This window comes from Seriola aureovittata, chromosome 5 (genome assembly GCF_021018895.1).
Source record: "Seriola aureovittata isolate HTS-2021-v1 ecotype China chromosome 5, ASM2101889v1, whole genome shotgun sequence".
In the NCBI taxonomy this organism is placed as follows: domain Eukaryota; kingdom Metazoa; phylum Chordata; class Actinopteri; order Carangiformes; family Carangidae; genus Seriola; species Seriola aureovittata.
Genome location: NC_079368.1, coordinates 29,106,973 through 29,133,465, shown reverse-complemented (window position 1 = coordinate 29,133,465; position 26,493 = coordinate 29,106,973). Strand labels below are relative to the sequence as shown.

Genomic DNA, 26,493 nt, shown 5'->3' with positions numbered 1-26,493 from the left:
AATTGTTTATTTTATCTTATTTTGTAACATTTATATATATATTTATATATATATTTATTTTCTATTGCATTACCTTTCTCAGACTTGGTGTGAATTTTTATTAATCTATCCTAAAATTGTCCTTATTTACAGAAAAAACATTGTGTCTTATTTGTGTGTATTTATTGATTGTAAACTCCCAGAAACAGTAGAAACCTTCACTGGAATCTGCTTCTAGTTACAGTGGTCTATTTTTCCATAACAGCTCTGAACTAAAAAAAGAAAAGATGTTCAGGAAACTGGACCAGGAAACAGCGGCAGAGTGAGCCCTCCTCTTTTTCTCCTGCTCTCTGGTTCCCATCAGGACTCCTGTTAGTCACATGACAGAGCTGGGAAAACCTCCTGACTCCCCGCTCCTCCTCTCCTCCCCCTCGCCCCCGTCAGTCGCCTGTTTTCTCGCCGTCCGTCGGTGCGTGTGTGTCGGTTAGCTTTCATCACAATCCACCGCAGGAACATGGCGGACACAGCCAGGGACCCTCCACCGGAGCACACCGACTTCGAGGAGCTGGAGGACGCGGAGGACCTGTTCCCGGAGCCGGCCGCTACACTGGAGGTGAGGAGGAGGAGGAGGAGGAGGTGATGAAGGGAGGCCGAGGGGAGCTGTGGCGGGCAGGGCGTGATGCTTCCAGCTGACAACAGATGGAAACTTAGAGGAGGGGGAGCGCAGACCTTTAAACCGGTACATTTCTGAATGAGGTCTAGTTCGTGCGGAAGCGTCGGCGTGATTCGTCTCTTTACTTGTCACCATTCACAAAAACAGCCGTTAAAAAACACACGAAGAAGACGTGCAGACAACAACACTGAACCGTGGCCTTCACAGCCACAGTTACAGGAGCCACGGAGGGTCATGTTTGCACGGGAGAAAAGCGCAGGATAGGTGTGTTTGCTCGCAGTCAGGTGACAGTCACACAGGTGCAGGGTGATGCGTTCAGGGCGGACTGGAAAAAAAACAAACGAAAAAACAGGTCCAGCTCAGCAGGTTGAAGTTTCCTGTTTGTTGTGTTAATGCTTCAGTTTATTTGAACAAGCAGAAAACGGTGGTTGAAGTGTTGAAGTTGAATTCAAGAAATTTTAGTTTTAATGGTTTTGAATCAGACTTTAATGGTGGACGTAATAATCCAGCAGGTAGTCGTGTCCTGACAACAAGGAGGTGAAATATCAAAGGTAAACTGTAATAAAATACGACTGAGTTATTTACTAATGAAACAACACAACAAACTGCAGCCTCAGAAACACGGAGTCAAACTATCAAACTAATAAAACTGAACATTACAGCCGTAATAAAGGAGGCTGTTCCTGCAGGAGGTGTTTGAATGGTTGTGCAGACACTGGTGATATCATGTGACTGTGCTTCATAAATCAGTCTGAGCATGTTTGTGTGGAGAAGTTCAGACACACTAAAGTCTACATGATGACAGCGGTTCGTTTAATCGACTTTCCTTGTGCTCAGTCACTAAACTCCAGCTTGTGTTTGTCGTGTAAAGTCTGAGGCGACGAGAGCGACACGATGCGACTTCAGCTGGTTCCTCTCCGAGATAAAACGCAGAAGGACACATTTGTTCTGAGCAGCAAACAGCAGCTCCAGGCTCCGAGCTGGAAATACTAAATCATCTGAGAGCAAGGCTGAAACACTCACTGGTCAGAGATCCAGGGGCCCTGAGAGATCCAGGACTCTGAGAGATCCAGGACCCTGAGAGATCCAGGACCCTGAGAGATCCAGGACCCTGAGAGATCCAGGACTCTGAGAGATCCAGGACCCTGAGAGATCCAGGGGACCCTGAGAGATCCAGGACTCTGAGAGATCCATGACCCTGAGAGATCCAGGACCCTGAGAGATCCAGGACCCTGAGAGATCCAGGACCCTGAGAGATCCAGACTTGCTGTTTGCATCATTTTAAAAGAATAGTTTGACATTAGGAAAATGCACTTCTGTGTCTCTTCTCCCTGAGAGCCAGATGAGGAGATTGATTCCACTCTGCTGTGTCTGTCCAGCTAGTTAGCTTAGCTTAGCTTAGCTTAGCTTAGCTTAGCTCATATTTTGTGTAGCTGGAGTTCAGAAGTTCGCACGTTAAAAACCTTCAGTTGACACTGACGCATGACGAAGTGAAGCAGCAACATGTTTGTTTTACACATTTACACGCTGCAGATTCACATGTGGAAAGAAGAGGGAACATGTTGACGCTCTGCTGATTATCAGAATAGTTTCTATACTGAAGCTCAAACCTCCTGATCAGGTGAAGACAGGTGCAGGAAAATAAACGAAAGTGATTTGGTGGAAATGATCCTTTAAGTTTGGAGCCGACAGACAGAAAGGAGGAGGAGTGAGACGTCTGTCTGTGAAAACGTCTCTGTCACTTTACAACAGTTTCTTATTTAAAAAAAAAAAACCTCTGCAACTGTGTTGTAACGTCTTCAGCTCGGAAACGCACACACACACACACACACACACACACACACACACACACACACACACACACACACACACACACAGGCCTGTTTTCTCTTTTCGTCATGTCAGCACTCTGGACTTGGATGATTGTCCTCATTGAGTGTCACAACAGCATTCTTCTATGAGGTGTGTGTGTGTGTGTGTGTGTGTGTGTGTGTGTGTGTGTGTGTATGTATGTATGTATGTGTGTGTGTGTGTGTGTGTGTGTGTGTGTGTGTGTGTGTGTGTGTGTGATCCACTTCCTCTCTGAGCAGCAGGATGAGTCTGATTCACACTAACCCTAACCCATCCCCTCACCCCCAAAAACTGAACCACCACAACTTAAACTGAGATCCTGATCCTGATCCTGATCCTGATCCTGATCTGATCCTGATCCTGATCCTGATCCTGATCCTGATTCTGATCCTGATCTGATCCTGATCCTGATCTGATCCTGATCCTGATCCTGATCCTGATTATAACCTGAACCCTCAGACAGTCCTGTGAAGGTGTGAGATCCGACCAAGATGTCCGCCCTGCTGCTGTTAGAGAAACTGATGCTGACAGATGTTACTATTATTTTATATAAACCCTGAAGACACCAGGACTCACATTTTTGTGTGTGTGTGTGTGTGTGTGTGAGAGTGTGTGTGTGAGAGACATGGATTTCCTCATGTTCCCTTTTCACTCAGATATTTCCTGCAGACGTTTGTTTTTTTATTTTATGAGCAGGATGAGAGTTACTTGTTACATGAACCTCTCAGGACACTGTGTGTGTGTGTGTGTGTGTGTGTGTGTGTGTGTGTGTGTGTGTGTGTGTGGTGTGTGTGTGTGTGTGTGTGTGTGTGTTCTGAGAGCTTCACATGTCGTCCACTGGATTTGAAGTCTTAATTGAAAGTTGTAAAATAAAGCGGGTCAATGTGACTGATGATGATAAGTTTGTTGAAACGTGTTTTTCTGATCGACGTGTTCTCCAGGTCAAAGTGAGAGCGACCGCTGCTGATACTGATCAATATTTGATGAATACAATCAAACATCCAACGACGATGAATCAGCTGATCCTCGTGTCTGAGAGTAGAAACACTGTCTTACATTACACATCTCTCTGCCTGTGTGTTATTATTAATGCGTAAAAACATTTTATCTTCTGAACGAGAGCTGATGTTTTTGAATCCTGAATGTTTCATGTTGTAGAGAAAGATTGGAAGTTCAGAGAGACACTCCACAACCATCAATGATTTCAGTACAGTCAGTCAGACTCATAATGATCGTGACTTCATAGTTTAAGTATCTGTGTGTGTGTGTGTGTGTGTGTGTGTGTGTGTGTGTGTGTGTGTGTGTTTCCTCTGACCTCTCTCTCTCTGCTGACTAAGGAGGGAGGAAGCTCCTCGTTATCATCACTCATTTCCTCTCCTCCATCCTCTCCTCTTTCTGTCTTCTCAGCTAAAATCTCTCCATCTTCCTCCTCCTCCTCCTCCTCCTCTCTCTCTCTCGCCCTCTCTCTCTCTCTCTCTCTCTCTCGGGGTCTGTTCAGGTGTGTTCTTGCAGCAGGTGTGAGGCTGGACTGATTCTTCAGTGTGTAGCTGTGTGTTTTCAGAGGGTCGGACGAGCGGCTCTCGGCCTCAGCGTGTGATGAAAGATTCACCTTCGCTCAGGTGACTCCTGTCGCTCGACTGACGCGTCATCGCGGTTTATTACGAGGTTATGAGATCGGCCTGGAGAAGCAGATGTTACAGATGTTTCCTCCTGTCTGGAGATTCAAACTCATTTAAACAAGAAGAAGAAGACGGAGTTAAAGCCACGTCACGACAGTCGAATCGCGCAGATGTTTACAGTCGTTTTATCAGTGTTGTAACGTGAAGCATGCACATAAAAGCTCTGCTGTGTGTGTGTGTGTGTGTGTGTGTGTGTGTGTGTGTGTGTGTTTGTTGTAAAGTTGCAACACTCTGCTCATGTGACTCAGTAAACCGTCGACTCCTGATGCAGATGTGCAGCAGTTTCTAACAGCTGTTGAGCCTTGCTCACAGGCTCCTCGGCAGTAAGAGTGATCTCTGCTTTCAAGTAACTTCAGGTTCTTCAGGTTCTTTTCAATATTTGAACAGATGTTATGATCTAATAATTATATTATAATGTAACTTATAAATGAGACTTTCTCAGCTGCCCATAAGCACTATGGGCACTAGCTAATGCTAACGTCAACAAACGAGCTGCTCCCTGCAGAACACCTCGTCTGATCAGCTGATCGTGACGTTACACTTTATAAATCCTATTTCAAACAAACATCACGTTCGCCGAGCTGGAGTCTTTGTTTTAGTGCTGCAGAACGTGATCAGTGCATTTCATGAAAGTCTTCATGTGACATCTTCATCCTGCTGATGGACGATGTCGTCCATGTTTCCTTTACTGACAGGAGACGGATGCTGCAGGTCACACCTGTGATCCCTGTGTCACTTCATCACAATAAGAAGAGATCAGATCAGTGTGCAGCTGAAACCTGATCTTCCTGTAACTAACTGATCACTCAGATGTCTGCAGAGAAGCGTGAGTCAGTCGTTACGTGAAGTGTGAGGCGGAGTGTTTCCCTGGAAGCAGCTGTGATGTCACATGATCAGCGCCTCACTGCTGATCGATCAGTTTTACCTTCAGTGTTTGTGGAACAGCTGCTGTTTCCTCCCTGGCAGGCAGGAAGCTGTGTGACACACACACACACACACACACACACACACACACACACACACACACACACACTGCTGCAAGCTTCTTTCTTCTTCTTCTGTGAAATGTGTTGAGTCTGCACAGCGACAGATGTGCAGCAGCTGGAACTGGATCGAAGTTGCGACACTTTGCTGCGACGGTGAAATTCTGCAGTTTAGTGTCAGTCAGGAAAGAAAAGGAAAGTTTCAACGTTCAGCTGCTGATGAACATTTAAAGGAGCAGTGTGAGAGATGCAGTGACATCTAGTGGTGAAGATGCAGAGTGCAACTGATCCAATAATATATTTATATATATTATTAAAAATGTAATAAATACATAATAATAATCTATCATTTCACAAAAGTTACAGTCCTTCTAACAACTCATTGTTTGGTTGCTCTCTCCTGTGTGTGTGTGTGTGTGTGTGTGTGTGTGTGTGTGTGTGTGTGTGTGTGTGTGTGTGTGTACACAGTCAGAACCAGCCAGTTTACCTGCTGAAGACATCAGCACCAACTCAAATGGGCCCAAACAAGATTTACTATTTGATGACGACCCGGAGGACCTGTTCGCAGGTAAACACACACACACACACACACACACACACACACACACACACACACACACTAACACTCTCTCTCTCTGTCGTAGAGGCCACAGAGGAGGTGTCGTTGGACAGTCCAGAGAGAGACGTCCTGCTGTCGGACGGCCCGTCCCCCGCCATCACCCCCATCACCCCTCCCACCTCCGTCATCACCCCTTGCATCGGCCACGCCCACGACGACATGTTCACACACTCCTCCTTCGACGAGGTGACTGCACACACACACACACACACACACACACACACACACACACACACACACGTCTCGTAGATTTGTTTTGTTTAAAGTTCTTTCAGGTTCAGAAACGTTTATCTGACGTTAACACCTCTGTCGTTTCCATGACGATAACCCTTTATACAGCGATTATTTATCTGTACCTGTGTGTTCTCCAGTTTATTCTTCTTATATTTATATTATATATTTGACGTCTTCCTCTGCTGCCGCGTCAGTTTCTCCTCGTGCAGACGATTCTCACCGAGAACATTCACAGACAGGAAGTTCCTGTGAGTCACTTACAGTGGCCCAGGAGGGACAAGTGTCATATTCACACATGAAGTTTTGAGTTTAAAGGTCTTCAAAATGCTGTTCTGTAATATGAGACATAAAGAGACTTAACCAGAGGGATCATATTCTTTGTTTAAATTTACAGAGTGAGGGAGGAAACGTGGAGTTTGTCTCTGAAGTGTTGAATAAATAAAGTTTGTGTCGTCGTCGTCGCAGCAGGAATAAACTGTTTTGTCTGTTTTCTGTAGATCGAAGACGAGGAGGGCGGAGATTCGTTCGACATGCACATATCGGTGTCCGACCCTGAGAAAGTCGGTGAGTAGTCCTGGAATATCCTGGAATTTCCTTGAACAGTGAGAGCGGTGCTGAAGGGCGGAGGAAGGGCGGAGATGTTTGTGTTTCTGTTGCATTAGAGGATGTTTCAGTGCTTGTGTCTCCACCCACTGAGACTACATTTCCCATCAGCCCTCTTTGCTCCGTGTCCCTGCTCCAGATGTTGGAGGTTTTACTCTCTCTCTCTCTCAGTCACTCTAATCTGCTCCCACATGATTGTGCTAATGCTTCACTGCTGTAACAACAGTGGGGGTCTGCGGCGCTGACGCCCCCCCTGCAGGCCGCAGGCCGTCACTGCAGGAGACGCAACAGAGCTGGACTCGGACGCCGAGTGTCCCGAGCTCAAACTGACTGTTAATGACAGAGTCTGTAAATATGAGACACTGTAAATAAAAGAGTTTCTTCAACTGAACATGGAACCAGTTTATCCAGTCTGACGTGTGAGCTCAGACTGGACACACAGTTTACTCAAGTGTGTGTGTGTGTGTGTGTGTGTATGTATGTGTGTGTGTGTGTTCCAGGTGATGGGATGAATGCGTACATGGCCTACAAAGTGACGACCAAGGTGAGAGACTTCATTATAAGTATTGTAATTATCTCTCATTGTCCCAGTGCATCATTAATATTTGCTCATTTTTATTTTAAAGAAATACATGTAACACTTCATCAGTGTTTTTAATTGTATTCATTGTTTATTTTAAGTTAAATATTCGTTTGCAACGCTGCAGAACATCTGTTGGCTTTAATTCTGACTGATTCAGAATGAGCCTTTATTAATATGATATAAAATATATTATAATATAATGTAACATAATATGGTAGAATGTATAATATAATTATAATATGATATAATATATTATAATATTATATAACATAAAATAATATAATTGTGTAATTGGGAATTGCTCAGTTTTATTTATTTACTCTCTCTCTGTCTCTCTCTCTCTCTCTCTCTCTGTCTCTCTCTCTCTCTCTCTCTCCCTGTGTCTCTCGCCCAGACCTCCATGTCTCTGTTCAAGCGTAACGAGTTTTCGGTAAAAAGGCGTTTCAGTGACTTCCTGGGTCTGCACAGTAAACTAGCCTCCAAGTACCTGCACATAGGCTACATCGTCCCGCCTGCACCGGAGAAAAGCATTGTGGGTAAGTGAAACCGCTGCCAAAGACGCCCTCTGCTGGACTCCAGACCATAACACCATAACTTTATATATATATATACTTGTTAAACTGAGAATTTGAAGTGAATAAGAGGTGATTAATAAGTAAATAAGGAAATGTCTAATTTAAAGAGTGGATGTCTCTTATTTTGAAAATAATGGCATTTTGTGTATATTTTTCTTTAGTTTCTTTAACTAACTCCACTCACTGCTCACTCAGTATTAAAACAAGTGGACAAAGCTGAACAAAGTCTGGTATCACACGACAGAAACGCTGCTGGACGTTTTATTTTGAAAAGTCTTGGGTTGTTTGGGTCTCATCAGTCACGACTCTGATTTGTCACGCTCCTATCACGTAACGACGACCTCGTCCTCGAGTCATTCAGATACTTGCAGATGTTTCTTTCACCAGATGTTAGTTACCACGATGGTTTTCACTCTCTACAAACAGCTGTAAATATTCATACACATATAATATTAATATAATATATAATAAAAGATAATATATCCATAAACACGACGTGCTGTGTGACCGTCAGTGACCAAACACACGACCGTCCTCGTCCTGCCTGAGAATCACTCGTGCTAACGAGCGTCTCCTCGTCTGCAGGGATGACCAAGGTGAAGGTGGGGAAGGAGGACCAGTCGTCCAACGAGTTCGTGGAGAAGAGGAGGTCGGCGCTGGAGAGGTACAGAAACACACACACACACACACACACACACACACACACACACACACACACACACACACACACACACACAGCTGGAGAAGTTAAAGAGTCGGGGTGTTTGACTGAGAGGAAGGAGCTCGTCTCTGTGTGAATCAGTTTAGAGACATTTAGTCACGTTTATTTTATTCATCACGGTTTCATATCTGTCCTCTGTGGTGCGTTCAAGGACAATCTGACATTTGAGAATTCAAAATCAGTTGCTGAAAATCTGTTTTTTTAAATTTTGTTTTGTTATTTTTTAAATCATTCAAACAGTAAAAACATCAAATAAATGATGACGAGACGCTGATTTTATTGTAGCTTGTTCTAACATAGCATTAGCATTAGCATTAGCATTGTCCCGGTGTGTTTGTGCGTCTCTGACTGAAACATATTATTTAATTTGACTTGATTCAAGACTCAAAGCTTTATTGTTCTCAGTTTACTGTCCTGTTACCATGACAACAAAGAAATTTAGGTGACGGAATCACATTGTGTGTGTGTGTGTGTGTGTGTGTGTGTGTGTGTGTGTACAGTCATGGTAAAGATCAACCTGGTCAGAACTTTACAGGCCAAAAGGTTAAAGCACAAATATTAGATACATCATCATCAAACTCGTGTGTGTGTGTGTGTGTGTGTGTGTGTGTGTGTGTGTGTGTGTGTGTGTGTGTGTGTGTGTGTGCGCCCACTGAATACTGAGAAGCAGGAAGGTGGGGTGGTGGGGGGCGGGGCTGACATTCTGCTGCCCTTTACTGATGGTGTTTGATTGACAGGAAGGTCAGCCAGTGACAGCTGATGGAGCTCAGAGCTGCAGAACTCCACGCTGATGCACACACACACACACACACACACACACACACACACACACACACACACACACACACACACAATGAAAACTGTGACGAACAAACACATTTTTAATTTGACTGTTTGTGTTTCGACTCTGTTACAACACAGTAATGATGTTTTAACAACATTTCAAAATAAAAGCCTTGAAAGGTTGATGTTTTTTTTTTTCTTCAGTTTGTTCACATGTAGCTTTTATTTTGTGACTGCTGCCATTTTAGACTGAAACAGGAAGCAGCTTTTTTCTCCGAGCTGAAGAACTTGAGACATCAGCCAATAGCGTCAAAGAAGAAGCATGTTACCATGACAACCAGCTATGAGGAGAGCATATCATTGGATGGAAAATGGTCGTTGTAAAAACTTGCGTGCTGTCAGAAGTAAAAGCATCTTGTGTTTGTGTTTCAGGTATCTGATGAGGACAGTGAAGCATCCCGTCCTGCTGAAGGATCCCGACGTCCTGCAGTTTCTGGAGAGCTCAGATGTAAATAACAAAATCACACATTTCACCAGAGGAACATAAACACATCTGATCACGTGCTAAACACATCAGCATCAGTCTGTAGAAACAAACCTGCTTGTTATCAATTAAGTTTTTAAAATTTAAAGCGCCATATTTTCTTCTTCTTCTGTGTTTTATTTGAAGTGTTGCTCCATCAGAAGATATAAAAACCATCTCAGTGTAGTTTTACATCTCCTCTCTCAGGCTTCTCTCTGGAGCTCTAGTAACAACAGGTCGGTGAGCCAATCAGAAGAGAGGAGGCTCTGAGCCTCTCTTCTGATTGGCTGACTGTTTTCTGAGTGATCCAATAAAAATAAAGCAGATTTCAGGTAAAAACACTCAGAGAAACCAAATCCTGCAAGGTTTGGATGGTGGGTCCAGGTGGGCGGGGCTTGGTGACTGCTTTGTTGTGACATCACAAAGTTCCAGAAGTCCTGACGGCTGGTTTTAAGGCTCAGTTTCTGAATACAGGCTGTGTGCATTTCTCTGTGGACTGAGGCTTTGATACTTTCACAGTATTAATATAGAAGCTAGAGCTGATCTATAATCACACTACACATGGACACAGACCTTTAGACTCTATGAGACGACAGTCTGCTCCGTTAGCTTCAACGCTTCACTTCAGAAAATCAACAAAACCTGCAGGAAAAGTTTGAGCAGCTGCGACCAGATTCCTCCATGTTCAGTTTGTGGAGTTAAGTCTTCACCTGAACGCCGAGTTAGAAACATCAGATGACGAGTTTGTTGCAGTGAAACTTTGGGCTCCGCTCTTTATTTCTCAGCACTATTATTGGTCCATTTGTTTCCTCGCTGAACTAATAAGAAAACTTAATTTACTAAAGTAGTAGCTGCAAACTAGATTTCGTTAGGAGGGAAAGCGTTGCTGCACTGACCTCTATGACTCATGGTGACTGTCATGCTAGGAGGGCAGGAAACATCAAACTGATTCAATTCATTCAAAGTTTTTGTTTTTCCAAGTTCTGTAAATTGTCTACATTTTGAACAATTGAATTATAACAAAGTGCTCGAACCCAAGTATTTTCACTCACAGCCAGCTGGCAACATTAACTGTCTTGACTCATTATGGTCCCATAAACTGTGACGTGAAGCACGACATGCTCACGATTGAATTTAACAATCGCAAGAACATGAGAGACGGTCGAAAAAAAAAAAAAAAACTCTTATCGGCCCCCTCGGTTCGTGTTTAATGTGGACGGATCATCTCGTTTAGTGGAGGTGAGGTCATCGCAGCCGCCTGAACAGTGAGCAGATACCCGCCGCGTAGCTAACGCTAGTCAACAGCTGTCTGCAGATATCAGCTAATGTCAGGAAACAGAGACAGAGCTCTGGGTCTCTGGTTATCTACTCCAACTATCTGCTGCTCACAGGCTACGTCAGCGTTAATACGCTTTCATTTCCGAGCTAAAACGTCTCCGTCCAGACGAGTTTTAGCTCCTTATCACAAATAATCTCGTTCCACACTAACACGCCTGAAAACACACGAAACAAACACATCTCACATGAGCGCTCACAAACACTCGGCATGTGCTGCAGGTGTAAACAGGAAGCAGGTCGTCTGCAGCTGCAGTTTGTTGCTTAGTTGCAGAAAAATACTACGAACGAGAGCGGCGATGGCGACTCGGTGTAGTCCTCCCTTTTATTAAACCTGCACTAACTGGTTCTTCTTGCCACACGATCGTCCATCTGCAGTGGCGTCGCGCCACCTGGTGAATCTCAGTCCGGCGGTCCCTCTCTTTTAGCTCTGTGTTTGGTCTCCACCAGCTGCAGCGTTCAGCAGCTGCTTTCTGCTGCCGGCGGCTTCGTACAGATGTTCTCATAGAAACAGCTGCTGCTGCTGCGACCGAAAGTAACACTCTGACACTGAACCAGAACCAGAACCAGAGCAGTAAAGTTCTGGGGCCGGTCGCGCAAAACACCGGAAGTTAAGATTTTCCTTAACGGCTGGATTACGGTTTCCTGAAAATAAAAACCGTCACACAAAACACCTTTAAGTTTTCTCCTAAAGGTTCACTGAAGTTTTTCTCCGTATCTTATTGTTAAACTTCAGGAATCACTTAAAGTTCAGCTGGTGAAGCTCCCGTCACAACAACAGGAGGATTATGGGCCGAGAACAGTGACAGTAACATTTTGACCTTCAAAATAAAACCTGAACTGAAAAAGGAAACGATGGCACTGAAAAAGCTTCCGCGAAGAAAACAAAGAAAAAACTACGATCTCGTCTTTTCTCTTTAATTTAATTAAGTTTGTAGTTTATTTAATGTTGGTGTTTTATTTTTCAGTGGAACTTTTATTAGTTACTGTCACTGTTCTCGCCCCATAACCCTCCTGTTGTGCACAAGCGCTAATGGCAGCACATCAGCCGTCTCCATGGAAACAGAAGAATTTCACTGCTGTAAAATATTGAATGTTTTTCTTAAACTCGGGAAACACTTTGAGAAACTGCAGCAGACGTCAGTAACTCAAAATCAAACGTAAGCAGCAAACTGAAGAACAGAAGGACACAGGCCCACCCAGGTGCATGCTGGTCCTAAACCTGTCTCCCGGCCTAAATAACCTCAAGTACCCGTGGTGTTACCAGAATAAACAAAGTACCTCTTAAAGAAAACTAACTATGGTGGACGAGCAAATGATATAAATGAACTAATGACGAACAAAAGAATATCATCAAAAAATCAAACAAATCAATTCAAGTAATTTAAACACAGCAACCGAGAAACCAGGAAGTAGCTGCTGCAAAGTTTGTGCTAATACAGCGACAGGGTGGAGAAGGGGAGGAGGTCAGTGTGGTTCATCCTCCAGGGACCAAGATGTGTCAGTGTTACAGTCAGACGCTCGGACGGACTGAGGCGGCGTCGGCCTCCGCGGCGCTCTGCGAGCCGAGCCTCTAAAAACTGCCTCAGGGTTTAAGAGCCTGCGGCGTTTCCTGTTTCCTCACTTTATTGTCCACTCCCACTAAATCCTCTGTAACATTTCGTCTTGCGCCCCCCCCCCCCCCCCCCCCCCCCACCTCGCTGCCACCTACCTAACTGTTAGTGGGATTGCGTTGTGAAGGAGCTGGCAGACGCTGGTCCAGAATAAATGGCCTCGTGTCACCGGTTTAACAGATGAATCGCTCCAACGCTTGACCGAGCGTGTCGGTCCGTCCAGCCCGCTTAATGAAACACAACCAGAGGAGGGAGGGGGGAGGAGGGGGGAGGAGGGGGGAGGAGGGAGGGGGGGGACAAATGGGACCAAGCTGCAATTTAAAGCTATTTTTACCCCACGCCTCTGCTCATTTACCCTCGTCCCTCCGTCAGCGAGGGCCCCGGGGACCGAGCCGTCCCCTGGCTGCCGCCGCCCCTGTTAAATGAGATTGGAGCAAATGTGCTCCACCGTCGGAGGAAAACCTCGTATGTCCAGGAAAAAAAATAAACTTTTCCAAAATGAAGAAAAATGAGTCTATTTTCAGACGGAGGTGGAGGCGTCCTGCGCCGAGGCGCCGCGCTCTCGGTCAGTTTTTGCAGCTGGTAAAGTTGCTCTGCACAGAAAGTGTCTGCATTAAATCTGACGGCAGCTAAAACGTGGGAGACATTACAATCAGAGAGGAGGAGAGAGAAGAGCTGCAACAGAGTCGAGAGGGAGGGAAAGAGAAAGAAACACAACATCCAACTGAGGAAAGTAAAACAGGAAAATAAAATAGTGCAGTAAAACTTTGAGATCAGAGAAAGAGAAATAAGATCTGAGGGAAATCAAAGGAAGAAAAGAGAAAAAGATAAGAAGTTAACAACAAGAGAAAACTGAAAGAGAAGGAAAAACAGAAAAGAAAGGCAGATGGAAAAGATGAAAGTAAAACTGAGAAAAGCTGCTGAGTTGATCAGAAACTGAGTGAAAGTGAAAGATGAAGAAAAGAAAAAGAAGCTAATGAGAAAAAAGAAAAAGTAAGATGATAAATCCTCAAATAAAAGCTCGGCCTCGAACACGAAGGATGGACGTCACTAATAAAGTCAAGTAACGTGAAACTCAACTTTTCTTGCTGGTGTTTCAAATTAAAAGCTTAAACGAAACATGGAAGGGGTTATGCTCATTAAGCTGCTGGAAGACTTTTAAAGTGAAAAATCACACAGGAAGTGTTGGTAACTCAACAACAAAACATGAAGAGTCGAGTCTGAGAGACAGGAAGTAAAACTCAAACTGTTTGTTTGTTTGTTTGTTTGTTTGTTTGTTTGTTTGTTGGCCAGTTGCCGCGGGCAGTCAGCACTCAGGCTCTGAGCAGCGCCGGACTTCTGCGAATGGTCAACAAGGCCGCGGACGCCGTCAACAAGATGACCATCAAGATGAACGAGTCCGATGCCGTGAGTTAAGCAGGGAGGAGAGGAGAGGAGGGAAGGAAGGAAGGAAGGAAGGATGTTAGAGGGAAGGAATGACAGAAGGAGGCACAGGAAGAAGAGAGGAGAGACCTGTGGGATGAAGGAAGGAGGAAGGACGAGTGGATGGAAATAAGGAAGTAAAGAGGAAGGAAATGATTCAAGAAAGGAAATCAGAAAAATAAAGGTAAAAGAAAGAAGAGATGGAAGAACAGATAAAAGAGGAAAAGAAAGATGCAAATAAAAACATAAAAATATAGAAGCAAGAAGGAAAAAATAGAAATAGAAATAGGGAACTGGGGTCGAAGGGAAGGAAATAAGGAAACAGGAAGAAATGGAAGAAAACAGATGGAAAAATAAATCAAATAATTATTGAACAATTAAAGTTTAGCAAAATAAGTTTTATAAAAGTGTGTGTGTGTGTGTGTGTGTGCGTGCGTGTCTGTCTGTGTGTGTCTGTGTGTGTGTGTGTGTGTGTGTGTGTGTGTGTGTGTGTGTGTGTGTGTGTGTGTGTGTGTGTGTGTGTGCGTGCGTGTGTGTGTGTGTGTGTGTGTGTGTGTGTGTGTCTGTCTGTGTGTGTGTGTGTGTGTGTCTGTCTGTGTGTGTGTGTGTGTGTGTGTGTGTGTGTGTGTCAGTGGTTCGAGGAGAAGCAGCAGCACTTTGAGAACCTGGATGTTCAGCTGAGGAAGCTTCACGGCAGCGTGGAGTCTCTGGTCTGTCACAGGAAAGGTACGACGCTCCGAGTGTTTCAGAGTCTTTGACTTTCTAACGTCAAGCTGGATTTAACCCCGCCCCCCCCTCCCCCCCTCTCTCCCCGCCCCCCCCTCTCTCCAGAGCTGTCTGTGAACACGGCGCAGTTTGCCAAGTCGGCGGCCATGTTGGGGAACAGCGAGGATCACACGGCTCTGTCCCGCGCTCTGTCGCAGCTCGCAGAGGTGGAGGAGAAGATCGACCAGCTGCACCAGGACCAGGCCAACGCAGACTTCTACCTCTTCTCTGAGTTACTGGGCGACTACGTCCGCCTCATCACCGCCGTCAAGGTAAGACCAGGTCCAGGTCCAGGATCAGGTCCAGGACCAGGATCAGGTCCAGGATCAGGATCAGGTCCAGGATCAGGTCCAGGTCCAGGACCAGGACCAGGTCCAGGATCAAGTCCAGGATCAGGTCCAGGATCAGGTCCAGGGTCAGGTCCAGGGTCAGGTCCAGGGTCAGGTCCAGGGTCAGGTCCAGGATCAGGATCTGGTCCAGGATCAGGATCAGGTCCAGGATCAGGTCCAGGATCAGGTCCAGGACCAGGTCCAGGATCAGGTCCAGGATCAGGTCCAGGATCAGTTCTTAGGTGCAGCAGACGAGAGGGAGCTGAAGAGCAGTTACAGGAGAATAGATTAGTAATAATTAATAAGTGTGTCTGTTCTGACTTCCTGTCTGAGCTGCTGGACACTGAACACCTGAGAGCAGGTAGGTACGAGACAGGAAGTGAGAGTAGAGCTGCAACGATTAGTCAATCGACTATTCTGATAATCGATTAATCGTTTGACACTTTTCAAAAAATAAAGTCTCTGAGTTTCAGACAAAAAACATTTGACAAAAATGAAATTTAAGTGTTTTTTCAACAATTAATCGATTAATGAAGAAAACACAGGAGGATGAAGCTCGTTAGCTCATTAGCTCGTTAGCTGCAGCTGTAGAGGAGTGTGTGTGTTATTGATGACTGTGTTGTAGCTGCAGATGTTTGAACTTAAAAATATTAAAATGTGACTCATTGTTTTTACATCTAAAGCATAAAAACTTAAATAGAAAAACGTGTTTTATGTGCATTTATAAATGTTTAATGACGTTAATATTTTGTGTAAAAGATCCTGTTGATTTAATGTTCGACTTCTCATCCAGTCAGATCTTTGAAACTGAACATCAGAGCTGCTGTTAATTAGTTTCCTTTATTAGAGTCCATTAATGAAAAGCTGCAGTTCGTAGCATCTCATGATTGGAAATTTATATCCGTGTGTGTGTGTGTGTGTGTGTGTGTGTGTGTGTGTGTTCAGGGTGTGTTTGACCACCGTATGAAGACGTGGCAGAAGTGGCAGGACAGTCAGATGCTGCTGCAGAAGAAACGAGAAGCTGAAGCCAAACTGCAGTTCACCAACAAACCGGACAAACTGCAGCAGGCGAAGGACGAGATCAAAGAGGTGAGGGGGGGGGGAGGGGGAGGGGGGGAGGAGGGGGAAGGGGGGGGACGGTAGAATAATTTAAAATAATTTTTATTAATTAATTATTTAAAAACATCAGCAATAATAAAATATTTTAATGTCACGTTCACTGAACACAGGAGATTTAATGTTTGTCAAATAAACAACAACAACAGTGACGAGCGCAGGTGATGACATCATGATGACTCACTCCGAATTTATTGGTTCGTTTTACAGCAACTTCAAGTCGCTGAGATTAAAACATTCAAATAGTTTGATTTAAACCTGCAAAATATTAATGTTGGTCAAGATGATCTGCACCCAGGCTTCATCGTTAGTGCTAATTAAAACATGTAACACACACACACACACACACACACAAACACACACACACACACACAAACAGGCAAACTGAAAACATGTCGACACTTATTAACTAACATATTGTGATGTCAGAGGTTTTTACCTGTAGTGACGGACGTGATTCTCCTCCGTCATGTTTCCTCCTGGTCCTGATTCTACTTAGTTAATTATTTATTTATTAATTATTGATCATATTGTGGCAGTGATAATTATATTAATTCATGTTTACACACAATCTGGTCTTAATCACGTTGAGCGTTGCTCTCAGGAGCCGACTCCCTCCGTCTGAAGCTGCTGGTGCGTCCAGTCAGACGAAACGAGCGCACCTTCACACTTCAGCCTTTCTTCTGTTGTTGTGGGTAAATGTTGTTTCTCTCAGACATGAACGACAAACAAGAGCCGGAGAGAAAAGTACTTTATTAGAGCGTCACCACACGAATTCATCCTCTGCTGTCTGTCAGCATCACACACACACACACACACACACACACACACACACACACACACACACACACACACACACACACACACAGGCAGAGTCGGCGTGGTCGGGGGTCTGTGTATTAGAGCGGAGGAGCTGGAGGATGTGGGGTTTTGGGAGGATAGCGGGGGAGGCGGGGGGGGGGGGGGGGAGGCTGTCAGAAGCTGCAGACGAGGACAGATCGCAGTAGAGTTACAACCAACATTTATTTGGGGCCGACGAGAGTTTTGCCGCCTGTCAGGAGTCGGGTTTTGGTTCACGCCTTGACAACAGCCGACAGAAAACACACAGCGCCTTTTTCTGAAGTCAAAAAAAGAGAAAAGAGTTTTTTGCTTCACGCTGCTGCTGCTGCTGCTGGAAACCTGCTGCAGCTGCTGCAGATGTGAGATTAATACCCGAGATAAAACCTCTTCACACCAGTGGACTGTGACATTTACATTTACAGTCCACAGCCTGAAGAGTTGAACCTTTTAAAGTCCAGATGAAGAAGAAAAGCTCAGCGGTAGAGGAAGTGAAATGTGTGAACATGCTCCTCCTGTGAAGCAGCAGAAACTCTGCGGTCGTCTTCCTTCCTGCTGCTTCGCTGCTGTTTGCGTCCTGTAGTTTTCTTCTTCTCTGGACGGATCTGTCGTCCTGCCGCACACAAATACCAGGAATAAAGAGCAAAGTTTGGAGAGAGTTTCACACCAGGCTCCTGGAGCGAGGTGATGAAATGATCCGTCCAGCAGAGAATAAACTCTGTGTCATAAACACACGTCAAAAACACGACTGCCTCAGCTCTGGTTCAGACTGTAGTCCGTCCATCCACGTCAAGTGTGGAGCAACCACCAACCACCCTGACATTCTTACCCTAACCAACAAAGGCCACGAGTTCTAGCCAATCAGAGGCAGAGTAGGGCGGGAGGCTCTGAGCCTCTCTTTCGATTGGCTGACTGTTTTCTGAGTGATCCAATAAAAATATAGCAGATTTCAGGTAAAAACACTCAGAGAAACCAAATCCTGCAAGGTTTGGATGGTGGGTCCAGGTGGGCGGGGCTTGGTGACTGCTTTGTTGTGACATCACAAAGTTCCAGAAGTCCTGACGGCTGGTTTTAAGGCTCAGTTTCTGAATACAGGCTGTGTGCATTTCTCTGTGGACTGAGGCTTTGATACTTTCACAGTATTAATATAGAAGCTAGAGCTGATCTATAATCACACTACACATGGACACAGACCTTTACACTGGAGGAGCTGTAAAGCTTTAAACTGCTTTAGTTTATTTCCTCTTTAGATCAGAAACTGTTCAAACATTTAACGTGATCAGAAAATATTAATGAAGTCAGATTTAGTTGTAGTTTCCTGTAAATGAACATTAGAGTCGCGGCAGCGTTCAGTCTGTGGTTTCACTCCCGACCTTTTTGTTGATATTTGCATTTTTAAGGGGGTGAGTGGAAAATAAAGAGGTATTGACCTGTGTGAACTCTGCAGTACAGCCCTGGTGTTAACAGCATGTATCTGCTCCAGTGCGTCCAGGTTAGGGTTGGTCAGTCAACACTCCTCCTCCTCCTCCTCCTCCTCCTCCTCCTCCTCCTCCTCCTCCTCCCCTCCTCCTCCCGTCACAGCCAACATGTGATGAGCAGCGGGAGTCCATCACTTCTCCTGCTTTAATACAAACTCACACTGATCGCAGCTCTTGAACACTACCTGCTTCCTGATCACAAACTCGTGACAAATGATTCATTTAAAGAGAGTCGGTGCAGAGAGCGTCAGGAAGTCGTTCTCTCGTCTTCTTCTTCCACGCTGGACAAATGACAAACACCGTGAGGTCATGGTTAGAGGAGCTCTGCTGTCAGGAAGGAAGACGCACATATACAAGAAAATCAATATGTTTAGTGCATTTACGTCATAATATCGAGATCTATTTAATGTCAGAGTGACGCAGTAAATTAAACTGAAGGCAGAAAAAAACTGTAATTGGCTGCAGTGAAGATTGTAGCTGCACTACATCAGGTCAGAGCACATCTCCTCACTCAGTGGTGCGTTCAGGGTCTCTGCTGCTCAGATTATTACACCACACTGCCCCCTGTGGGCGCCACAGTGTAACACCAGCCGGAAGCTCAAACACTGACGCTGTGAAGCAGCGTCTGTGCAAAGACACTGATGTTTTCCTCAAGTCAAAACCTGTCAACAAAACCAGGAGGTTATTTTTTACTTTCCGCCTTTAATGATTAAATCACAACATCAGCATTTCCTCTGGGAATTTAAGATTCTTTTAGGTTTTCATGTGGAAAAACTCATAAAACTGTTCAATAATTACATTTTTATTCATTTGATTTATTTTAATATTTTTGATTATAGTGGTAAAATAAAACCAAATATTTCCTTCTTTCTCACAACTTCTTAAAACTTTCATATCACTGAAAGATGAAAGTGTTTGAGGGTTTTGACTGAACAGATTTAATTCATCAGTTCGTACGGAGGACGAGGGACGTCACAGGAAAAGTAATAAACTTCCTGAATGTCATATTTTAATAGACATTAAAAACAGGAATTGTAGAAACAATTTATAAATGAACAATTAGTCCATCAATAAAAACTTCAGATTTAAAAATGGATTTACAAAAGTGTGAATAATAAACCATTTATAAAAAGATTTATTTATCATGAATAAATAATAGAATTTGAAAAAGCATTTTAAAAAAGGGAAAACTCCCTCTTCAATTTCCATTTTCCTGTTTCCAGCTGCTTTTCCTCTTAGCTAATCAAGTAGCTTAGTCAGTTAGCGTAGCGTAGCGTAGCTGGTAAAACCCCAATCGGCGATGGGACGTAACAAGCTCTCCGATTGGTCGGAGAGTTAAGCAGTGACCCACAGGTCCAGTCACAGACAGGAGACGCTAACTGTGACCTGAGGTTCAAACCCGAACAACGTCACCAGCTGCTCGGCGCCTCAGGCAGGATTTTCTTTCCCTTCAGTGCTTTTGTTTCTCCTCAGTGTTTGCTCATGTCTCTTGATCTTCCTCTATGATTTTGGAAGCTCTGAGCATTTTTTTTCCAGCCTCTTAAATTTATTTGCATTTTCCCTGCCATGCCTTCCTGCAACCAGGAGATTGAGGAGGTAGGACCTGCCCCGTCTGTCTGTCTGTCTGTCTGTCTGTCTGTCTGTCTGTCTGTCTGTCTGTCTGTCTGTCTGTCTGCGTCCACCTGCCTACCTGACTGCTTGCTTCACACCTTTCATTTGCCTCATTTTACCATTTCGTTCTCATGTTTAGCAGCATTTAGTTGATTATTATCATGTTTGTTTTTTTGTCTTCGTCTTTAATGTGGCGACGTTCAAGCTGCCGAAACCGTCCACGGTCACATGAACTAGTTTGTCAGTGCAGATCAGATTTTGCAAATTCACACTTTGGGATAAATTCCCGAGAGTCGGTGAATTAAAAAAACAAAATCTCCTCACGTCAAGAAATGAACCTGAAGCTTAAAATCCAAAGGAATAACAGACAAACTCCTTCATGTGACGTCGTAGATCAGGTGTTTGTTTTCATCTGCACGGCTCATGTAGCTTAGTGCTTTGTTTTTTTGTTTCTTCATATAAATGAGCTAATGAATCTAATTAAATTCCATCATTATTTCAGGCTGATAAAGACTCATGTAACCAGGCGGTTGTTGTGTTACTTCAGTAAATATCAATAACGTCAATTAATAAGCTTCATCTAAACTACAGGAATCTCCACTGTTCAGAGTCCTGAGCTCACAGCCACAAGTCGTGACACAATTCATGTCAAATACCAAACTGTAGCACAATTCACTCTTAATTATCAACTAATTATTCTAAAGATTTTGTACATTTACAAACTTCAACATTACAGCTGAAAGCTCAATGTTCACCATCAGTTTATTTGTTTTAAATATTTAGTCAGTGAGGATTTGATGGAAGTGGGTGATTCACATTCCTCCTCTCAGCTTCTCTTTCACTCTCTGGTTTATCATTTTCTTTAAAGCTCCTAAATATCAGTGTCAGGAAATCCAGTATCTGTGATCACTAAAGGAAAAACAATATGTGTATATATATATATATATATATATATATATATATATATATATACAGCTTCATCAAAAACATCCCGATATCCAAACATGGCTCCTCGTCCGAGAAGAGGCAAAATTAAACACACATTAAAAATACTGTGTGTGTGTGTGTGTGTGTGTGTGTGTGTGTGTGTGTGTGTGTGTGTGTGTGTGTGTGTGTGTGTGTGTGTGTGTGTGTGTGTGTGTGTGTGTGTGTGTGTGTGTTTCAGCTGGAGGGGAAAGTCCAGCAGGGAGAGAGAGACTTTGAACAAATCTCCAAAACCATCCGTAAAGAAGTCAGCAGGTTTGAGGTGAGTAAGACGACGATGATGAAGATGATGAATGAGTGAATACGCTTTAAAATGAATGATCTGATGAGTGAAGCGGTAAATGACGGGATGAGAGGGATGGATGAATGAATGTTCACCTGGAACTGGATTTTCATATATTCATTAAAAAACTGTTTCTTTGATTTTTCAACAGAAAGAACGAGTGAAGGATTTTAAAACAATCATCATCAAATACCTGGAGTCACTGGTTCAGACACAACAGCAGGTAAATGAGACAAAGACAACATCATTATTATTATTATTATTATTATTATTATTATTATACAAAATCATGTTTGTATATGTATAATTTGGCATCTTTATGTATAATTATACATAATTTTGTGTAATATTTGTTTTTTTTATTATTATTTTTAATTCAATTTAATGGAATTGTTTGGCGGCCAAAATTAAAATAAAATCTTAATGAAATTGAAATAAAATAAACTGAGATAAAAGATTAAAATCTAATGAGAAATTTCCATAACGGCAGTTAAACCTTTCAGTCAGTCATAATGAAAATAATTATTAATAATTATTAATTTTCAGAAGAAATTAGCTAAAATTATGACATAATTAATAAATAAATATTTTTTATGAGTGAACCACGACAGATGAATTTCCACTGGCTCACGGACGATAAAGTTATTCTAATTCTGAATTTAGATTTTAATGCTGAAGTCAATTTTTGTTCAATTTCATTTTTATTTTGGCATTGCTGTTATTTTAATGATAAAAATATTTGTCAATGGATTTTTAAATTTTAAATTTTTGCAGTACTTATAATTAATTAATTAATGATTTTAAAACATGAAAATTTAAATGTTATTTTAAAATTTAACAATTTTAAATTCAGCATAGAAAACAAAATATACTTTTTTTTTCATATTCAATTTTAAACAATTCTAATTCTAAGTGCAAATACAACCAGAATATATTTGTGGCACATTAATGTTCATTTTCTTTTTCTCCTGCAGCTGATAAAGTACTGGGAGGCCTTCTTACCTGAGGCGAAGGCCATCTCATAGAGCCCACACACACACAACAGACAGTCCTGACTGGCTCCGGTCAAACTACACTACCCATAATGCACCTGTCCTCCTGGGTCTCCCTCCTCCTGTTTGTGCCCAGAGTGAAGAAGAGAAGTGAGGCAGCGAACCAGCTCCAAGTGACATTTCTGCAGTTAAAAAAAAACAAAAAACTCTTTCAATTTTACAGTTCACCCTCTTTTACTCCTCTTTTTCTTTGTGCTGAACTGTGCTGCGTTCAAGTCCCGTCAGAGTAATCGTTGTCAGGAACGACTCAGACTGATGCATTCACAGTAATAACATTAACAAAAATATCTCACTCACACTGTTTCCGTCACGTTGATGTCAGAATTCAGTAAGTTTGAGAAAGAGCTCAAATTTTCATGATCTGGAACCTGCAGTTTGAACGCAGCACGGGATCTGAGCCCGGTGACGGCAGAATCTAATGTGGTGTCATGTTTTACAGTCGGAGCACTTTGTTCATTCACCTGATCCCCAGACGAGGGGGGGGGGGGGGGTCTCGCTCTCTACGTTTAATATTTGACGTCTTTTTTTAAGACTCTCAACAAAGACAGATATCCACACTCTAACGTAAAGATCTTTTTTCCCCCCATCAGTTCTCTGGACGTATGGAAGCTCATTCCCGCCAATTAAAAAGAAAAAGACGAAGAATATAAATTGTCAAAATGAATTAAAACATTTTCTGTGTGCAGCATTTTTTCCGTAAATCTGCAGTTGCCACATAATTAAAAATTCATACTTAAGCTTCACTTAGTAACTTTTTTCCCTGTTTTTGACTGAATCCAACTGCCTTCTTCCTGATAAAACTCAGGCGTTTCATGAAGCTAAGTGACGTGACAACAGGCGGTCGGATATGTAGAGAGACTTTTAGAAAGGTCGCGATTACACCTGCAGTTTTACTGATGAAGTTTGTGGGATACGGTCAAAAACTCGAAAAAAGTGAATAAGTGCAACCTTTGATTTAGATTATTTTAGTATCAATATGAGAAACATTATTATAAATCCCCCTTTTCAGCATTTGTAGGCAGATTATTAACGACTAATAAATGGTTTATAACGCACTGTAACATTGTTGTAAGCAGATCTAAGTGATTAAATACTGAATGATAATTTAGTCAAACTCATTATATCTGCTTCAAACTACATTATAGTGTGTTATAAACTATTTATTAAATGTTTGTAAGCTTATAAAAAACTTCTGATTTCTTCTGGTTTTCCTGGTGTGAAATGGCTTGAATACTTTGTCCTTAAATACTACATTACCCATGAGCATCGGCGGCAGCTGCTCTGGAGACATTTAAAGTCAAATCAGAAAAATCCAAAAGTGAACTGATTGTAAATTAAATAACTTCAGCTGCACGGCAACAGAGTCTGTAGCTCTCTGACTGGATGTTTTTTTTTGCAGCAGTGCTCTCTGGGAATTGTAGTTGACTTCTCTCCTAACGGTCTTGTACATTTGACTTTTTTTTTTTTTTTTTTCACCTCAGTGTTTGAAACCAAGAATGTGAAAATGAACTTTTACTACAGGAACCCTGAACGCCACGTGTCTGCTTCATCAGCTGTTTAATATAATAATAACCCAAAAACCATATCCAGCACTACCAGTTGTTTTCACTGGGGAATGTAACAGTGCTAACAGCTGTTCTCGTAACCACGGCAACTTCTCTCCACTAAAACGAACCTCTACATCGGAGAATCTGTGCTTTTACTTTAGAGTTTGGAAGCTGTGAAACTGACCTGGAGTCAGTGATGAAGGACGACTGACTGACTGACTGCATCCTCTCTTATCGTGTCTTGTACTTCCTGTCACCTGTTCGGTCCTCTCGCTTCCCCCCTTGTTCCTTTCAAAACAAGAGCCCTGGGTTGTTTTTGTTGCTGTATGATCGTGAGTGAAGGCAACATTTTCTCTGTTCGTTTCTGCTCCTCTTTGAGTCGACGAAGGCGGAGGAGGAAGAAACTCACTCTGTGGTTCAGTTCAACGCTGCTGACTGATGAACATTCACACACCTAGACAAACCTATTTTACCTGAAGAAGCTTGATTAATACCCACAGTTAATTACGTATCTTGGGATGGTTAATTTCCCTGGATGCACTGCCCCCATTTTCCCTTTCTTTCATCTGTATTCTGGTAACTCTTGTTAAACAGCCTGTAGTTAGACCCTGTGTCACGTCACTTGAATGCCATTAACTGTCTCTCCAACCCAGTTAACAAATCAAAACCATCATATTGGTGTTTACAAGTCCAACAGTCAATCAGGAAGCTCAGATAATAAAATAAAGTTTAGGGCTTTGAACCAGCGAGACGATATATAAATAAGTTCTGATGCGATTTTCCTCCTGCCAAGTTTCTCTTATATCATCATAACCTACTGAATGAGGCTGACGGGCTGAACTATTCAATTAATAAACATGATAATAATTGACTTTCTACCTGCTGTAAATATCTTCCCACAGTCAGTCAGTGTGTGCATGTTTAGGAAGAGAAGCATCGCATGTTGTTGGTCGAGTCAGTGTGAACCTCTCTGTGTTGAAGGGTTTCACTGAGCTGAGAGTCAGAGCTATAAAACACTTCAGTGATGCTGGAGTCACTACAGGTGCATGTCGACCTCCATGAACAAACAACATTTCCTCATGATGTTAATAGAAATCATGTTCTCTCTAAAATATACTATAAATTGGTTGCATATAAATATAATTTCCAGGAGACAGAGTTGCTCACTGACGACTTTGCGCTGGAAGAATCGGACCAAAACTAAAAAGGGGTAAAAAAGTTAAATGATCTCTTTCGTTAAAAACAAAGAGACAGATTGACTGAGCAGCAGTTCAGAGCTGAAAACCTGCAGAGTGAACTGAACCTCGTGGTTTTCTTCCTAACGCTCAGGTTGGCCCCAAAGAGGAGACTTTAACAGGAAGTGAAGAACTGAAACGACGTGCTAGCGCTGTTAGCGTTTTCAGTTTTGGCAGCTTTCGACGCTGAAGAGTTGTTTTCACTGCAGATGAAGGATTTTATTTTGAAGGAGACTGAAGTGAAGCTAAAGAAGAGTAGTGTTAGGTTTGGTGGAAGTGTGTGTGTGTGTGTGTGTGTGTGTGTGTGTGTGTGTGTGTGTGTGTCAGGTGACAGTGTGTGTGTCCGTCCAGAGAGCAGCTGCAGACTGAGGATTATCTTTACCGGCTGTTTCTCTCCCGTTGATCCGTGTGAGGGCTGTAAATTCTACAGAATCTTTCCTTGATTTTATTCAGTTGAATTCAAAGCTGATTTAATCATCAGAATAAAATCCAACAACCTGAATCGAACAGAAGCTACAAATCTGACATTTTTCATCTCATATTAAATTTGATTAAAACTGGAAGTTTGGATTTAATTTGTATTATTTTTTGTGCTCAGCCCTCATCCCCACTGCTCCTCAATCTTAAATCATATAACACTGTGTCGATTGCTACCTTTTTGTATTTTATTCCATGTTTTATTCCTCATTATTTGCCGCCTAATGGTGTGCGAAGTTTTCAGTTGATTGTTTTTTTTTTTACTTTCACAAATGATGAAACGCTTTAACTGAGCAGATTTTTTTAAAGCTCTTTTGGTTTGGCGTGACATTCCGCGGCAGAGCAGATGTTTGAGTACTTTAATTATAATAAAGGAATGTATCTCATCCATGGTTGAAGTGGCTTTTAATTATTCAAGGTTGTAAATCGCTTTGACTCGTTCTGTTTTGAAAACTGAAGCTGTGGATCATTCAAGGCTTTTAAACCAACATTTAAAAAGTCAGCTTTTTAAACCTTACTTTTACCTGGAGTTTATTAACATCGTTATTATTAATATTGCCCCAATTACATTTTATCATGTGTGCTTCTGCTCTATTATCATTA

General features: G+C 42.7%; 1 protein-coding gene across 1 annotated transcript; it reads left to right on the top strand.

The window, feature by feature from the left end:
- Nucleotides 1-116: 116 nt before the first annotated feature.
- On the top strand, nt 117-26,276 carry snx2 (sorting nexin 2). Its single transcript, XM_056375883.1, has 15 exons — nt 117-592; nt 5,634-5,733; nt 5,810-5,970; nt 6,516-6,582; nt 7,122-7,165; nt 7,599-7,740; nt 8,365-8,443; nt 9,716-9,791; nt 14,048-14,161; nt 14,809-14,902; nt 15,008-15,213; nt 16,216-16,359; nt 21,478-21,558; nt 21,731-21,802; nt 22,554-26,276. The coding sequence occupies exons 1-15, from the start codon at nt 494-496 to the stop codon at nt 22,602-22,604; spliced, it is 1,530 nt and encodes a 509-aa protein (XP_056231858.1). The 5' UTR covers nt 117-493; the 3' UTR covers nt 22,605-26,276.
- Nucleotides 26,277-26,493: the final 217 nt, after the last annotated feature.

Coding starts and splice junctions, on each gene's coding strand:
- snx2 (XM_056375883.1), top strand. CDS start 494: ATGGCGGACACAGCCAGGGACCCTCCACCGGAGCACACCGACTTCGAG. Junction 5,971..6,515: donor CACACTCCTCCTTCGACGAG/GTGACTGCACAC, acceptor TGTTTTCTGTAG/ATCGAAGACGAGGAGGGCGG. Junction 21,803..22,553: donor TGGTTCAGACACAACAGCAG/GTAAATGAGACA, acceptor TTTCTCCTGCAG/CTGATAAAGTACTGGGAGGC.